Source organism: Spermophilus citellus, assembly GCF_964194105.1.
Source record: "Spermophilus citellus genome assembly, chromosome: 14".
Taxonomy (NCBI): Eukaryota; Metazoa; Chordata; class Mammalia; order Rodentia; family Sciuridae; genus Spermophilus; species Spermophilus citellus.
Window position 1 is genome coordinate 25,894,266 of NC_138194.1, and position 14,493 is coordinate 25,908,758.

General features: G+C 37.8%; 1 protein-coding gene across 1 annotated transcript in view; it reads right to left on the reverse strand.

The window, feature by feature from the left end:
- Positions 1 to 7,960: 7,960 nt before the first annotated feature.
- The window catches only part of ST18 (ST18 C2H2C-type zinc finger transcription factor), a 105,816-nt gene continuing 99,283 nt past the window's right edge, over positions 7,961 to 14,493 (reverse strand). Inside the window, exons 20-22 of the mRNA XM_081266230.1 lie at positions 12,643 to 12,746; positions 10,430 to 10,573; positions 7,961 to 8,229 (exon numbers count right to left, since the gene is read on the reverse strand). Of these exons, the coding sequence (XP_081122356.1) occupies positions 8,089 to 8,229; positions 10,430 to 10,573; positions 12,643 to 12,746 (389 nt within the window). The 3' untranslated portion in view covers positions 7,961 to 8,088. The remainder of the gene's footprint in view (positions 8,230 to 10,429; positions 10,574 to 12,642; positions 12,747 to 14,493) is intronic.

Genomic DNA, 14,493 nt, shown 5'->3' on the forward strand with positions numbered 1-14,493 from the left:
GGTGTCCCTGACTCAGTCAGGCTAGGTGGGGACCCATAGCAACCCCCTAGCAGCCACCAATCAGCATGAGACAGGGAAATACCTGGGATGCCAGATGACCCTCCCAGTAGTTTATGGTGGTTGATAACAAGTTGGGAAACCATGTAGGTCTGCACGTACACCCCTCTTGGCTCAAACCAATCAGTTCAAACGAATCCCCCTCTTGTAGTAACCAATCACCCCTACCCAACTTGTTCCCGCCAGTGAATGTGCTAATCATGTTTTAGAGTTGTTATTTGATTTTCCCGCAGTGTGTGATGATTTGCTAAGAGATGCTATGATGTATGTGAAGTCCCTGCCTTCCCCAAAGAATGTATAAAACTGCTGCAAACCCTGGGCTCGGGCCTCTCAGCGTCACCAGTTGCTGTGTGTGCGCACAGAGGACTGAGCTAGCTCGCAATAAACACCTCTTTGCTGCTTGCATCGATCTTGGGTCTCTGTTGGTCTTTGGGGGTCCCGAATTCGAGCATAACACCTGCACTACCACCCCTGGCAGAAATGACTATCTATCTCCCAGATTAATAAGTGAATTAATGTAACAACCTTTGAATCACCTCTTTAGAAAAACCTCTGTTCTCCTTGAGGGGCAGAATCACAGCCTCTGGGACAGGAGTCCCCTGTGCTTCTCCTTTGCTATCAAAGCAATTAAACTTCTTTTTATTTTTTTATCAACAAACAAGTGAACAAATGAATAAACAAAACAAACCTTGCCTAGTTTTGCCATTGAAAGGCTTGTCAGAAAATAAAACCTTCAAACTGTAACTATCCCAGGTTTGTCTTCCCCTTCTAGAAGCTTCTGAGATTGTCACGATTCTGCATGCGTTACTGCAGCAGACATAGACTCACTTTTCTCAACAGAAGATTGCTGTTGCTTAAAGGGAAGGGACTCTGCTGATAATTGTTAGGAAGAACTTGACACAGGCAACACCATTTTGAAACATCCTTAGTACAAGAGTCACCTTCCAGCCTGACCTAACCCTAAACATACTCAATCATCATGAGAGAGGAAATTGTTATCTGGGGCTGAAATCCTGAAAGACACCTGGTTTCTTATGAAGGTGACACTATGAAGACTCTTCTCTGACAACTCCCTAACAAAGGCCTAACCAAAAAAATTCCTCCCTTCCTCATTCCCCTGTACTGACCCCAGCCTGTGTCAGGCTCCACTGGGCCTCACTCTACAGGTTTATCCCAAATAAACCTGTGTTACCTTCATTTGTCTCTTTCCTTAAAATATTTTTTCGGTTTTCCAATTTCAAATAGGTTTTCTAATTCAGTATTGCACAGAAATTCATACTAAAAAAACCCAAAACATTTCAATACAGAGTGATTTTTTTTTTTAATACTGGGGATCGAACTTGGGGACACTCTACCATTGTATTACTGAGCTACATCCCCAGCCCTTTTTATTTTGAGACAGGATCTCTCTATAGTGATCTTTTTGTTGTTGTTTTGTTTTTGGTATAGGAGGTGAATCCAGAGGCACTTAACCACTGAGCCACATTCCCAGCCCTTTTGATTTTGAGATAGGGTCTTGCTTAGGGCCTAAATTGCTAGGGCTGACTTTGAATTTACAATCCTCCTGCCTCAGCCTCCTGAATTTCTGGGATTATAGGAATGCATCACAGCAACCAGCTTCACTACACTAAAACTTGGTTATGTAAATGGGTAATTATTAAAAAAAAAAAAACGCAAAAATGAGAAGATTTTCAAGTTGTGCTGGCACATGTGATACATTCATGAATCTATAGTATGACTGAAAAAACCCTTATAATTCCCAGATTAGACAATTAGATATTTTCTAATTTGGGATATACCACCTCAAAACTAAAAGGTAGGGGTGTGGATGTGGTGGTGCATATCTGTAAATCTAGAGGCTAGGAATGCTGAAGCAGGGGCATTATAAATTTGAGGATTATAAGTTTGAGGTCAGCTTTGGTGACTTAGCAAGATCTGTCTCAAAACAAAAACTAAAAAGGGCTGCGGATGTAGCTCAGTGGTAGAATGCCCTTGGGTTCAATCCTCAGGACAAAAGAAAAAAAAAAGACAAAGTGAGTCTTCAAGAGAAAACAATTATTTAATGCTCTCTGCTGTCCCAATGTATTTATTTGGGACTAGTAATTTCAGTTCTATCTAGTTCAGATAAGTGGATTGTTAGGAAGTTCCTGGAACAAATATAATGAAGGTATTTTCAATTTTCCTTCCTGGACAAGAGTTTCCTGGAATAGTGAGCTCATGTTGATAGAGCCAATCCAATAGTCATTGTTTGCCCAGAAACAGTCAACCATGGCCCATGTACACAGCCAGGTGTGTGGATGTGGATGTTTCTGGTCCTGAGGTCTTTGATGAGGCACCAGATGCGAAAGTTCTCTTCCATGTTTTTGAAATTCAAGTGCATTAGTCTATTTACAAAGATTTTTTAAGAGTTGAAAGTTTGATCCTTTAAAAGCATTATTAGAGTGACATATCCCATTTGTACTTTAAAATAGCTAGCCTATAAATCCAAAGGATTTTATTCAAAACTGAAAAAGGCGATCACTCAGAAAGAAAATGACTACTTTCACATATGATAATACATATCAGAGTGGAAAACTCTACTAAAACAGCTGCTCTTTCTTAAGAGCAGGGATCTTTACATTCTCTTTATGTCTTAAAATATTTAATAGCTGGTAAAGGTCACTGGAAAGTGTCCTTTAATTTTTTGGGGGCAATCCCAAACTGTCATACACAAAGCAGCTAATGACAGAACAAAATAATTATGTTGTTTTGCTCTAGAAAGAAACTGAAAAATGAGTTATTTACATTTTTCTTATTTTGGGCCATTTTGCAAGGCATATTAAAATATTCAATCCCAATTCATCAAATAAATTATGAAGACATCACATTTTTATGATACGCCTTTACAAGAAAAATACATTTAAGATAGTGTGGTCTAAATGTGAAAATGATACTTCTTTGAACAACTTTTTCTGAAGTGGTGATGGACAGAACATCTCCTTCCCAGTGACTCCATGATTAACAAGGCAGGCTGGGTCATTGGTCAGCCTGAGAGGGGTTGGCTGGAGGCAGGAATAGAGTCTGAAGGATAGGAGCTCATCTTTGGGTAAGAATTAAGCAGAATTTTGCTCTTGGTACTTATTTTTCTAGGGCATCAAACAAATTCTTTGTTCTTCTTAAGCTTCAGTTTCTATCAATATAGCCCCGATCATAATAATTCCATTGCAATGAAGCTATGAAACCTAGAAGAGAGAATTTAGGCAGGAACTTAATATTAGCAGATAGGCATAGATTCACTGGGATATATGAGGGTCCTAGCACATACCTTAATCTCACCAAATTCTTTCTTTCTCCAGATGAGACAACATCTGCCAAGAGCCTAGACAGAACCCACTGGTTAAAGCCACTAGGTCCAGAAGTCTACTCGCTCATTTCTGAAAATGCAGGCCAGGTGAGTTCTGCCATTATCCTGACCATAGAAAAATTATACACAGTACTACAGTTTTCCTAAAAGCAGGGGAAAGAAGCTGTGGTTTGCTTTTCAATTGAATGCATATGAGGTCGAATTTTGTCTGCACGTTTTTCTAGTTTTATAGTCTGGGGCAAGTTGCTAACTTTTTTTCTAAGTTTCCTCATCAGTTAATTGAGTGTAGTAATATCAACTCCACAAATTTGAGGATTTTGTGAGATGAAGTCTACAAAGCATCATTGATTGTGTCTGACAGTGTAGATAGTTATTAGCCAATTAAATCTGCTTACTTTATAATTATCTGCTGAATAATGAGAGGAAATAGCAGGGTACCGCTCCCAGACTACCATCAAATGGATGTAATGTGTGGAAAGAGACATAGGAAAACATTAGTTTTTATGAATATTAATAAAATATTTATGGACCAGAACAAGTTAATTAAAACTTTTTCTAATGGGGCAGATCAAGGAATCATTCACCCCTTTCTTTTCATTCAGGATTTTTGAATCCAATAGAAGCATTTTAGTCCTATGTCTGAAGACCCCAGGATTTTCATATCATTTCAAAATGATTAAGAAAAAAATTGTTATTCTTATTATGCCCAAAATATACAGCACTGAACACAATTTTAGTAATGTTAATGGTTTGAATTCATGGACCACATTGTCTATAACAGACATCCTAACATTCTCTGATTTTAACTCTTCTATTTTTTTAGGGGGAGGTGATGAGAGAGGTATTGGAAGGCGAACCACAGGTCTCACACACATTAGGCAGTGCTCTACCACGGAGCTACCTCCCAGTCCTGATCTTAAGACTTTCTTTAGCATGCTGACATCTGTTTGCAGATATTTGAACTCTGAAGCCAGGCAGTTTATACTACAACCCCCTCTCCCACTTACCTGGGCTTTTTGATAACTTTCTTCTCATTTCTAACCCCACTTTTTTTTCCTTTGCTATTTTAAATATGTTCAGCAGCTCCTTCCATGTTTTATCACATTGCTTTGTTTTGGTGCATGAGGTTCCTGCTGTCTACAATGACTTTTCTCAAATGTTCCCTACTAATCTGGAACCAGGACTTTTCTCAGGAAATCACAGTGCCAGGAAACCCTTGCACTATTTCCATAGGAGCTCACATATATCACAATCATAATGCCTTCTGCGTATCTCCTTGTCCCCTACCCATTAGGCTGAACTCACAGGGAAGTCAGGGAGTGGGCCTGGCATCAGCGTGCATCTCACTGAACATCTGTTGTGTGAATGGGTGAATCCTACTCATCATGCCTTCCTTATTTCCCATAGCAAGGGCACTCCTCTTATGAAATGTTGCCAGCACTACTCACTGATATAAAATCATACTCAGGGTGAGATGTAAAAATGTAACTCAGCAAAGGGGAAGCTAAGAACCTGGCTGAGCAGATTTTCATCTTGTGGTCCATTTTCAAAGGCTATATCACTTGCACATCTTGTACAATTTATCTTAGTGACTAAAAGAAAGCTATGCTGTATATTAACTGTCGTGTGCCAACTCTTGTTATATGAAGGTCTACCCAATACATCCCTGGCTTTCCTGTGGGGACCTAAACCATTTTGCATATAAGTTATAACTAGTCCCAGAGAGGTGTATATCTGGGCAGAAACTAGAAAATTAAGTTAGGTTGGCTGTTTGACATTAGGTGAGAAAAAACACACAAGAAAATAGGGGTTGTCAAGAATTAATTATCACTTTTCTTTAATAGTTCAACCAGCTCTCAGTACGGTGGTATACACCTGTAATCCCAGGGATTTAGGAGGCTGAGGCAGGAGGATCTCTACTTCAAGGTCAGCTTCAGCAATTTAGTGAGGCCTAAGCAACTTAGTGAGACCCTGTTTCAAAACAAAAAATAAAAAGGGATCAGAAGGGTGGAGCTTGTATCTTTGTGCTCACTGAATCTGGGTGAACTCATGCTAGTGAAGGTGTCATTGTGTCCAAGGCATCTCTGTTCTGGAGAATATGCCACACCAACATGGTGACAAGTCGCCCACTGGCCAAAAGTCCTCCTCACTTGGGGTAAAAACCTAAGCCAAGCAGACCAGCTGTCAGAACAAAAGTACAGTTGAACTTCTCACAGACAGGGGCACATCTACCTCATCAGGGCTCCTTCTGGAACTGAGGGCTTTGTGGGAGGTTAACATAGGTCTCTATGTAGTAGTCATATAGTAGCCTGAAAATGATCACAGCCAAACTCATTATCAATTTTTATTTCCTACCATACACCAAATGTACAGCACTGAACACAATTTTGTTGCTTTGATGTAAGAAATATTAATTGTTTGGAGAAATAGGATACAAACAAACTACCTCAAATTAAAAAAAATGCATACATCATTGCCATTTTGTTGTTTACAAAAGACCCAATTTACAGTATCGATCATTAACATAGTTGAAAAGAAAAAAATCAGTGCACATTACGAAACACATCAAGTACAAAGGAGGCAAATAAATACCAACATACTTCACAAAAACATCCTGTTCAATCTATGCAAACACAAATAAATTAACCTGAAGTCATAGTAAATTATAGTAATAAATACATAGGTTGGTAAGAGATTTCTTTTTAAATTAAATAAAATATATAACAAACTTGTTAAAATATTTAGCAAATTAAACTTTTGTCTTTGTAATAAGTGAACTCATTTGTATGCATCTATGAAGTACTGTATAGCAAAATGTTTGCAAGTACATAACTTTAATAGAAAATTTTGTTTGGTGTCCCATTTATGATAGACAGTACATATGGTAGCTTTTTCTTTAAAACTGATTTTTAAATAGACACCTTTCCTACCTAAGAACAGACATTTCATCTTCACTAAACTGAGATTCAAGAGTTCAAATGAACTCCAAACCAAAGAGAAGCCCCACTTGATGCATAACAATGACCACAATTTCATGGAGGTGGAATTACTGTGGGATATCACTTTTCGTGTTTTTGTGCAGATAACTTTAGCAAGAGTGGAATATATCAAGCCTGTGAATGCCATCACATTCAATCTAAATATCCATGAGGCTAATCAAAAATAAACACTTTTGTTATAGCACAGAAAATTAAGCCCACACTAAGTTCATGTGTACATTTACACTGAGGCACGTCTGCACATGAAATGTGTGTGCACACCAAAAAGGCAGTTTAGCTGGTTGTCTATACCTTTTCCTTAAAAAAAATAAATATAAAAAAACTTTTGAAACAATGCTTAACTACTTTACAGTCCCTGAAATAGACATTGCCTTTACTATAGCAACTACTAAACTCTGACCCATTCAGAAATTCAAGATTGCGGGCTCAATTTTATGTGTGGATGGGTGTCTGTAAGTGTGTGTGTGTGTGTGTGTGTGTGTGTGTGTGAGTGTGCCTGTGTGTGTGAAAGCATGTGGATGCTTTGTATCAATGGCAAGGTTTTTATCAAATCGAGTTCTATCTCCTAAGGATGGTGATACCAATGTTACCAGTGTTCAAAGTAATCATTCAGATTGGAGTAATATTTTTTTTTTCATGTTTTACTCTATTTTCCATTCCTTTCCAGTCAAACCCAGTAAGATAAATGCTATTTCAGGGGATATGGTATCTACAAAATTTTCCATTTGGATGTGTTTGCATTTGCTAAGTACAAATCTACACCAATGTTGTCACTTGTATATTGTACCAACATATGGCAGGAAAGCCTGGCTGGTCACATCAAGTGATTATTTCTCATCTTAGGATAAGAGTTGCCAACTATGTGATATGACTTGAAAAACAGACAAATCTGCATCACTAAAAAATGCTTATGTTTCTTTAAGACATTTCAAATAAATAATTCATAGGAACTAAAACCACACAGCCAAGCTGAATACTTTGCTGATTGCTATATTTAATTATTGCTAACAAATTCTGAGCAGGCTGTTTTCCAGTGTCTGTGCTTCTGTGAGTGTGGATTCCCCACCAGTGGGCGCCATTTATCTTCTTATTCCTTCCACGCAGCTCACCTTACTGCAAATTCAATTATAAATACAAAAACCAGTGGAAGAGGGGGAAAAAGAAGTGTGCAATAAAAATCAAACTCAAACCATAGTGCAGTCCTTAGACAAGGATTTCTTTCACACTTTTTTTGTTTTCTCATTTTAACCCAGCAAGATAGATGATTTGAGAATAGCATTTCTATTTAAGTCCTATTAGAAAATAAATTAATAAACACACTTGTAAAAATATGGCAGACTTCAAAATGCAGTTAAAAGATAAAAAACTCTTTGATTAGTAATAAATAAAATATAAAAATGTCACATTTATTTTACATATACTTTACAAAAGAAAGAGTGCAATGAAGAAATAAAAGAAAAACATATGAAAATAAATAAGATCTAATCATTGACTGCATTGCTTTTAATCCAAAGAGTCTATCATAGTTTTTCTTTCCTTTTTATGTCAGCTGGGGAAAAATTAGTGCAATGTTGCAGTTGTAAATGCATATGGCAACCTCCAAGCCTTAGCAGTACATGAACCCCTTTCACAGGTCCATCTGGAGTTGACTGCTGTTGGTGATCTCTGTTGCCCGGCAGCACTGTGATCCTACACATGGATACCCTTCACTGCCTGTTTGATACTTTCCAGGAGAGCTTTGCATTCCGGGGAATAGTCCCGTTCCAGATTGCTGTACATGTCTGTGAGTGTATTTACATATGCTTCAAAATTCTGCTCACTGATAGGTCCCTAAGTGGAGACAAACATATTGAACCAATCACTGTGAGGCAAAAGGAAGATCAAGTAACAAGAAAGAAGGTGAGTGACTCAGGATCTGGGAGGGAAGGCAAGGATTCACCTAGTTACTGGAGTTTGGGAAAATGGAGAGATCTGAGTGTGTATTGGGACTTATTTGTTTCCTCTTTATGGGATTGCAGAAACATGATTGTTTGAAACATTATTGCAGGTCAGTTTGGAGCCAAATAAGGTGCACTGCTGAGCTGAACTCAAAACTGGGTGATTTCTTTAGGGAGGAGCCGTGGCCTCAATGGAACTTGTGCAGCACAAGACGCTTCTCCTTGAGGGAGGTGGATATTTGAGGTTGGGAGGGCAGGTTTGCTTGCGCCAGTAGGCTCTTTTAACAGTGATGGGCCAGGGTTTCAGAGATTAAGATCTGAGCAAACTGCTTACCAACCAGTTGGGATGGAAAATATTTCTACTTTGTCCTCAGATGCCTTTGTGTCCATTTTTCTTTTGCAGCAACATTGCAATATATTTTATTATCTCTCTGTCTCTTCAGGTAGAATACCAGTTTCACCAAGTTGAAATTCATTCACCTTTATCCTATTTGGTGTCTCCTTTGTCCAATGTGAAGCTTCAAAGAGTACACACTGACTAGATCTAAATGGCATGCATGAGTGACAGGAGGTTTATGGCACAAAGGGAATCCAACTCAGCCCCTGCTAGTGCCTCCATTTCCCCCTTTTGAAAGACCCATGCATGACATACACCTTACTTCAGAAGGTGCTTGGAAGAAAGTACTCTTAAAGGTCTAAGTACTATAGATGTATGATATTGTTGTCGTTGTTGCTATTTAGAAGGCAAGCTTTCTAAATTTGAAGAGTATTTGTTCATATTCAGCAAAGTACTGCTCTAGATTATTAATATTGTCTAGTCATAATTTTTGGCTCTCTCTTAGCTTCTGCCTTTTCTGTGCCATTCTCTTAACAAAAGGTTCTGGGTGGCAGAGCAGATAAAGGTTCTAGCATGAAGCCAGACCCACCTGACTCATGCTGGCTTTGGAACCTTGATCAAATAATGGAAGAGTCCCTCAACTACAGAAAGGGAATGTCAATGGCAGTCCTTAGGGCTCTTGTCAACATTTCATGTGATCATATTAAAGAATTACCAGTGGAGTACTATGTATAGTGATTATCAAAGGTATCAGTTATCTTGTATTATGTCTATCTTTTTTATGGCACTGGCTGAAGAAAAAAAATTTAAATTTTAGAAGGGCAAAATTTAGAAGGGCAAAATTTTACCATTCTAAAATTTAAAGTATGAAGTAGATAAATGTTGATAAATAACATTAAAATGATATCCAGTAATTATATGAATAGTAGCCATAAAAATAAAAATAAATTTCCTTTGGAATATTGTATTATTGATTTTTTAGGTCAAGAAACACATTGGAATTAAATTGAAGGCTCCATTCTAGAAAGCTGAGTAAATTGAGGCATTTGTTTTGTTTTAAGCAAAACCAACTATATTTCTTAATTATATTGTTGCATCTTTAAACCATTTTATATACAAAATTTTAGAAAACTTATTCTAGGAATGTAAGTTTGGAAGAAATTTAAAATATTCAACAATACATCTCCTCCTCCAAATATTTATTTATATTTATAAAAATGTAAAATAAACTTTTTTAATGAATTCTAAATAGTTGCATACTTAAAAATACATGTTTAAATTTTGGAAGTAAGAATGCTTTGCTTACTTCTGTTTTTATGCTGTCTGAGAACTGAATTATGTCCTGCATACTTCTGTATGAAACAAGTTTTTGGGAATTTAACTTTTTGAAATAATTCTTGAGTTGGGCAGATAATGCAAAGTCTGGGTCTCAGACTTTGTAAGACATGAAATTTTACACTTGGAAATATATTTCAGTGAAGATGTTTTGTCCTCTAACTTTCATATTATATTATAAAACAAGCTTTGAATAAACCTTCATCTTTAGATGAACCTGGTCTTTAAGAATATCCTTAGCCTTCCTATAATTTAAATCTACCTATCTACCATCTTTCCATCAGGGGAGATTACAGGTAGTAATCAGGAGATCTCTGTGACTGCTAACAGATCTCTTTGCTAACTAGAAGCCCAATGAACAACTGCATGATGTCCCTGCAATACCTGCAATGGAGCAGCAAAGTCTTGGTCTTCAACTTACCATCTGTGGAAGCTGGATGTCAGCAAGGCTTGAAATGAGAGCTTGACTCAGACCTGCCAGTTCCTTTAGCAGACTTTCATTATTCTGTTCTATGAGTTTGTTCTCTTCCTCTATTGTCTTCAAGTTGGTCTCCATTGATGTAATCTAAATGGAAATAGTATAGGAACACGAGATGTAGAGTTTGGGAGGAGTACAAAAGGTCTGTCTCTGAAGGAAAATGCATGGCCGAATATAGGAATGTATATGCCACTACCGCAGTGCTCCAAATTACATTCCCATCATATTGCTCTAAATGTTGGAATAATAATAATTATAATGATAATACTTAACAATTTTATAATTATCATATAGTAATTATTTAATTATACTAATAATTAATTATCACATAAACATTTAATCATAATAAATAACTTAAGTAATTATATTAATTATTATATAATAATATAATTCCCAGACTTATATCTTCAGCCTAGATTTCTCTGTGGATTGCAGATCCAGTGTCTCCTAATGACTTTATGTTAAATATCTCAAACTCAATTTTCCTCAAAGCAAATATTTCCTCCAAACCTGCTCTATCTAGTCTTCTCCTTTCCAATTGGTGGGAATCCCAGTGATGCTCAGACTTCAAGGTGTCCCCAGGACTCTCTTTCAAACCTTGAATCCATTGGGCATCTCCTTTAAGACTACAGAATGGGACCACTGTCCCCACCCATGTGCTGTTGCCATGCTGCTGTCACCTGTGCAGACTGCATGGTCTTTTCATGGGTGGTCCTATGTATGCCTAGAGCCGCATGTAGTCTCCTCTTGGTCCTTCTTCAGCATAGCCACCAGAACAAACCTCTTCAAATGCAAGTTAGAATCTAAGCCAAGTAAGACCATGCTACTCCTTAGCTCAAAACCTGCAATGGTTCTGCAGTCACTCAGAAAAATAAAGAAAGTCATTAAAATGGCCTACGATGCCCCATGTGAGTGGCCCTCGGTCTGCCCAGCTCACTCACCTGCAGACACATTTCCTCTTTGCTATTTCTCAAATCTCCAGCCCTTGGTACTTGGTGTTTCTTTCTGTCTGAAATATTCTCTTCCATAACTATTTGGTTAATTCCTTCATACCTCATCTAGCCCACCTGGTCTGGTTGTCCTATTTAATATTGAAATCCAGGCACTTAACCCATTCCTCCCTCCTTCCAGCAGACTTTATCGGGTATGATTTTTTTTGTTACTTTCTATCTTCCCCTTCTAAATTTCAATCTCCAGGAGGGCAGAGGCCTTTGCATTTCTTGTTAATGGTTCCCATGAGAAGCTCCCGTGATTTCCAAACCAAAGCATTAAGCTTTTTGCGGACCTGACTGCCATCATGGGAGATTGTGCAGTGTTCACAGTGCATAAAAACACCAAAATGGCATTTCAGATGGATTATGATAGTCTTAAGCCACCTAAGCTGAGGAATACTGGGAGACTCCGTAACCATGGTGGCATAAAACCCTGCATTTCAGGAAAAGAGGAAAGAAGGGAAGGGGGAAGGACCTTTCTACCTCTGCTTGGGCTCATTCTTTTTTCTTCTGACTTATAATAGTTATTAGTTAGTATGAAGATGTCTGGAGAAGTTGTGGAGAAGGCCAGGCTGAAGACAGAATTCTGGGAATTACATAATAATAATAATTATTAATCCATCGCTTATTATATTTAAAAAATCTTGGTCTTAACTTTTGATTTCCATTTCCATTTGCAAAAATTTAATCAGGGGTAGGCATTATGGAGAATGAAAAGTTGATAAACTGCTTAGATTTTTGGATAAAGCATTTGTTCAGGAAGACCTGTTTCTAACAAACACTTATATATGTAGAAATATTCTAGAAAAATTAAGCAGTTTTGATGTTTCATTTTAATTTTAAATAAACCTAAGGACACTTAGCCCTCATGATTTTTTCTGAAGCACCACATGCTCTACAGGACTCTTTACAGAATGATCTGCTACTTTATTTGTTTATGAAGGCATTGATTCAACAGGGGCAAAAGTGTAACTTTGCCTAAAGTTACAAATCCATGGTGCTCTGGGATGATCCACCTGTTCAGGATTTTACAATAACTGTGTAATCAAGAAAGTCTCGGTGTATTCCCTATAAGATGTCAGGATATTTCCAGGCTTAGAAAGATCAATGTTTTGCTTCCACTAAATATTATAATTATTTTAAAGATAACTATTTTTTTTTTACCTGAGTCTGAAGTTTCATCATATCTGCTTCAATTTTAAGGTTGGATTCATTTAGTTCCTTTATTTCTTCATCCAAATGCCTAATTTCTTCATCACCTTCTATACCTGTGAAGAATTCAGACTTAGTTCAAAATGAAAATATGCAGTAGTGGCAATTGTGAATCATTTTACATCTAATTTGCCATTTGATCATTGAAACCTGAGACTTTAGTGTGAGCATTTTCATTGCAACCTGCATATGAAGGATTTTGAAAAAGTGGTTAAGAGGAGTCGTGGGATTTAATTCTTTGCAAGGAAGAAAAGAGGAAATAGAAAAGTAGACTGTTAGCTCAGTTACATTAACATCTACACTTCTCTGCCCACTGTGGGGCATGTCCCATCATCCACTTTTCATATATAAAGACTCAGGGCTTCAGAACAGTGAAAGGAGACCTCAGTAATCACTGACAGAAGTTAAATAACATCAAGTTGAAATTCCAAGATGGAGCTGGTCTAAACTCCAACTCCTGTGAGTTCTCTTCTCCTTGAATTTGGGCAACTTAATTAACTTCTTTTTGTTTCTATTTCCTCTTCTGTAAAACAGGCATAGTATTATGCAGCAAGAACGAAAGCAGTAAAATGCAAAGCCCTGAATCAGAGCAGACTCTGACTGGATAGGCATTGTCTCCATCATTGCTTTTTTTTGTTGTCTGTCTTTGCTGGGGTGCTAGGCACTGAACCTAGGACCCTACACATGCTAGGCAAGTGCTCTCCCATTGGGCTCCACACCCAGCCCTTTTTGTTTGTTTTATTTTGAGGTACAGTCTTGTTAAGTTGCTCAGGCTGTCCTCCAACTTGTGATACTCCTGCTTCAGCCTATATGTCGCTGGGAGGTCACTGAGTTTACAGGTGTTCACCACCAGCCTGGCTCTCATCAACATTTCACAGGAGCATGAACTGGGGAAGCGGGGAATGGTAGTTGATATTATGAATGCCACCAATAGGATTAAAAGTAATTTCCCAGGGCAGAAGAATGAGTTTAAACCAGTGTTGACAATGAAGAGGGATAAATGTAAACATTGGCAGTTAGATTTAATAAGAAGTTTCATGAGAGCAGGATACATGCATGGGGCTTAGCTTGACAATTTGTTTGGTGGAGATCCAGACTCTTACACTTTCTGGGGTGAATACTTTGGAAGATAGTCTATAACTTACTGCTATGGCTTCAATGTGCCCCTAAAAGTTCCTGTGTTGGAAACTTAATGTCCAAAGTCATATTTAATGGTTTTTAGAGATGGGACCTGTGGGAGGTAATTAGGAATAGATGAAGTCATGAGGATAGGATTAGTGTCTTTGTAAGAAGAGAAAAAGAGACCCATGATAGCGCTCTTGTTCTTTTTGCCATGTGATGCCCTCTTCTATGTTATGATGAAGCATGAAGGTTTTCACCAGATGCTGTGAAGGTGCCGTGCCCTGCTCTTGAACTTCCCAGCCTCCAGTACCATGAAGCAAATAGACTTCTATTCTTTGTAAATTTCCCAGTCTCAGGTATTTCGTTATAGCAACAGAAAAGGGAGTAAAATCCTTAATCCTCACCTTAAAAGGTGAAGGTTCATATTCTCCATGACCCAGCAATTCCATTCCTAGGTATGCACTCAAGACAGACAGGTGGACATACACAATAGGATGCATGCTCAAGAAATGCACAGCAGTACTGTTCACAAAACTCTAACCTAGAAACAAGCTGTATGCCTCCACCAAAACAATGTGGACAACTCTTCATAATATAACAAAAAGAGAAAAAAAGCAAACCCTGAATATTTACATACAATGTGATAAAACAGGTGGCTCTTTTGTAGGTCATTATTGCTTT